Source organism: Guillardia theta (genome assembly GCF_000315625.1).
Source record: "Guillardia theta CCMP2712 unplaced genomic scaffold GUITHscaffold_621, whole genome shotgun sequence".
NCBI classification, from domain to species: domain Eukaryota; class Cryptophyceae; order Pyrenomonadales; family Geminigeraceae; genus Guillardia; species Guillardia theta.
The window spans coordinates 1-3,185 of NW_005434106.1; the positions used below are offsets into that span (position 1 = coordinate 1).

Sequence of the window (3,185 nt, forward strand, 5' to 3'; positions counted from 1 at the left end):
GAAAAACCCGGTCAGAGCCGTAAATATAACCGCTCCCCCCCTCCTCTGACTAGGTGTAGACTGGCTGATTTCACTCTTCCCTTCCTCCCCTCTCTCTCTCCCCCCCTCCTCTGACTAGGTGTAGACTGGCTGATTTCACGCTTCCCTTCCTCCCCTCTCTCTCTTCTATCTCTGGCTGCAGACTCTTCCTATTCTCTGTCTTGTCTTGCGTGACTCTCCTCTCCAGACTTTCACCGTCACGTTGACGAGGCGGGCGAGCAAGGTCGCAAAGAAGAGCAAGGCTCCAGTACCTGCTTCAGCTGCAGCGCCACCGGGGGTACCATGCCACTCCTCTCTTCCTCGTATGGCTGACCTTCTGTCAGGCTGCAGGGGCTGCCCCCTCACGCCCTAGCAAGCAAGATGCCGCTGTTGCCTCTGCTCCCTCCGGTTCCTATCGCCTCTCCCCTAGCCCTATCCTTCACTGACGGGTTTCACTCTAGACGCCCCGCAGCGGACCTCCAAGCCAGTCAAAGTGAGTGATCCTCCTTCTCTCTCTCTGCTTGCCGCCTTTCCTCCATCTCTCCTTCTTTGCCTCCCTCCATCTCCTTCTTTGCCTCCCTCCATCCCTCCCCTCCCTCCCCTCCCCTCCCTCCCCTCCCTCCCCTCCCCTCCCTCCCTCCCTCCCTCCATCCATCCATCCATCCATCCATCCATCCATCCATCCATCCCTCCCTCCTCCCTTGACTCTTTTCTCCTCGCCATTTCGTGCGCAAGACTTGACGGGCCATCAGAGCCATACGGGCGAGAAGAAGGTCGGTTCCTCCAAGACCACCAAGAAATCCTCTGCCGGCGTCTCTGCCTCGAGGCCGGCGAAGGCGGGGCCCAGCCAGCGAAGGCTGCCGCAGAGGAGGCGGTCGGAAGTCCCGACGATACGACAAAGAGCAGGAGGGAGGAGGAGGTCGCAGGCAAGGAGGAGGAGATCCTCTGAGAGAGCGGAGGAGGGAGGAGGGGTTGGTTGTAGGGACAGGAACAAAGAGCAGCGAGCACAGGACACGTCGCGCGGAGATGAGTGTGGCTGGTTGCCATGTCACAGCGCTGTCTGATCAGGAAATGCCATGCGGAGGCGAGTCATGTTGGGGGGATGGGGGAGTTGCACCTGACGAAGAGGAGAGGCGGAGGAAGCCAAGGAGGCAGAGCAGGACAAGGCAGAGCATGTCGTCTCGCGCTTGCTGCCTCCAGAAGTCTTGAGACCCTTGCGCTGACTTTCGTCGACGAACCTCACTGAGCTCCTTCCACTCCTCACTCCTCGTCGAGCACCGGGTCGCTGCCGCTCAAACTCTCAGGCCCGACACGCGCCAGGTCCCGGGGCTCATGCCAGGGTTGCCGAGGCTTCAGGAGAAGCCGATCGCTTAAGAGGAGGAGGGAGCTGGGTCGAGACATGTGACGGGCAGAAACGTCTGAGAGAGCTCTGAGCTTGACATGTCAGCCAGATCGTCACCATCCTCACATCCAGCATCCCCCGCACCTGTCCTGCGCTCTCTCTTCCCCCTGCTGCCATGTCTCTCCGGGTCTTCCCGGGGGACCGCGCTAGAGGCCGCCCTTCCTTCCCGCCGTCCAGCGCTCTTGAGCAGGCGATGCCGACGACAGCTCAGATCCTCGGGACCGAAGGTCAGGAGACCTGCCAGACATGCCTTGAGTGAGGGGTCGCGACAGGGGCTCGTCGCTCCCCTCCTGGCTTGTGAGCATGAGGCGGTGATCGGAAGGCATGTCGCGAGTGCTTCCGCACGTGCATCAGTCCCGATGTCACAAGGCTTCACATCAGGTCTTGATGAGTCACGTTGTCTTGTTGTGCTGTTGTTGTTCCCTACTGCAGTGATCATCTCGTGTTCTACCTCGACAGCACGCGAGCGCTTGTGCAAGTGAGGCCCTCTGGTCGTGGTCTTGAGCATCGCCCGCCTCCTCTCCTCGGCACGGTACCTCACGGGGGGCCAGAGCAGCAGGTGGCGAGGGAAAGAGCCCTCGCGTGGGAGCTCGCGGACGCTAGACCACAGAGGTAAGACAAGTTTATTATCAGATGTAATGCACACTACAAGGAACATTGCGTGTTGAGGTCAGCGAGAGTCTTCGCATCAGATCTTGGAGGCCGTCAAGCTCGCAACGACGGCGAGAAGGAGCATGGCGAAGGACATGGGTGCTGAGCCCATGGCTCCTGAGGTAGTAGAGACGCAGTTGGTGTCCGCACAACCGCCGCCAGTCTTCAACCCAGCGATGACAGCATCGAGAGTAGCGCTAGGATATTCGCAAAAGTTGGAGTAGACGGTCTTCAATGAGCTGCAGCAAGGCTTGGGAACAGGAACGGTCGTCGTCGAGGTGCAGTCCGAGTCAGTCATGCATCCAGTCACTGTGGTAAGCAACGGACAGTACGCGGCGCAGTCGGATCCCTTTGCCTTCTGCGATCATGAAACAAGTCACTAGGCTGTAGGCAAGCAAGCCAGCTTCTCTCTGACTTACAACGCCAGCGCACTGTGCGTCGATCTTAGCCTTGCAAGCTGCATTGTCAGCCGGTGCTACGAGCTTGTGTGCAGCGATCAAGGCGTCGACGCCAGCATCAGCCACAGCTTTCGACGCGCAGCTTCCGTACTTGAAAGTCGTCTCGGGGCATCCGCCTGCGTCATAGGTCAGCACAAGCATCTGTGAATCACTTTTACACGGTTGAAGAAGATCTACAACCCGATACGACACCAAGAGGACGATGAGGAGGAGGAGCAAGAGGACGAGGAGGATAAGGACAAGCACGAGAAGGACTCAAGAAGCAGAAGAGCCTGAGAGACAGGAGGGAGGGAGCTACCGTTGGTGGCCTTCTTCTCAGAGATGTAGCATGTGGTAGCAGCAGTAGCCGCCACGAGGGTGAGGCAGAGGAAGGATCTGAAGAGCATCGCGATGGAGCGTCGGCTGCGTGGTCAGTCGGGTTTTATACTCTTGGTTTTTTTTTCTACAACTTTGGAGGGAAGTTGATATTCTTGAAGATGATGTGCAAAATTTGTAATGGTGACATGAGTATCTTGAAGTGGGTTCAAATCCGCCTCACGAGAGCTTGCGTTAAAGTTGACCGAGTGTTTGAAATGCTCGGGCTAACTTAGAAGAGCGAGAGGGAGGGTTCGAAACGACTTGAATTACCACGTAACAAGAGGCCACGATCAACAGCT

General features: G+C 58.0%; 1 protein-coding gene across 1 annotated transcript; it reads right to left on the reverse strand.

Moving 5' to 3' along the window:
- Positions 1–2,108: 2,108 nt before the first annotated feature.
- On the reverse strand, positions 2,109–2,915 carry GUITHDRAFT_122973 (hypothetical protein; the record flags this gene model as incomplete). Its single annotated transcript, XM_005817735.1, has 3 exons — positions 2,109–2,429; positions 2,491–2,645; positions 2,828–2,915. The coding sequence occupies 3 exons, from the start codon at positions 2,913–2,915 to the stop codon at positions 2,109–2,111; spliced, it is 564 nt and encodes a 187-aa protein (XP_005817792.1).
- Between the last annotated feature and the right edge of the window lie 270 nt (positions 2,916–3,185).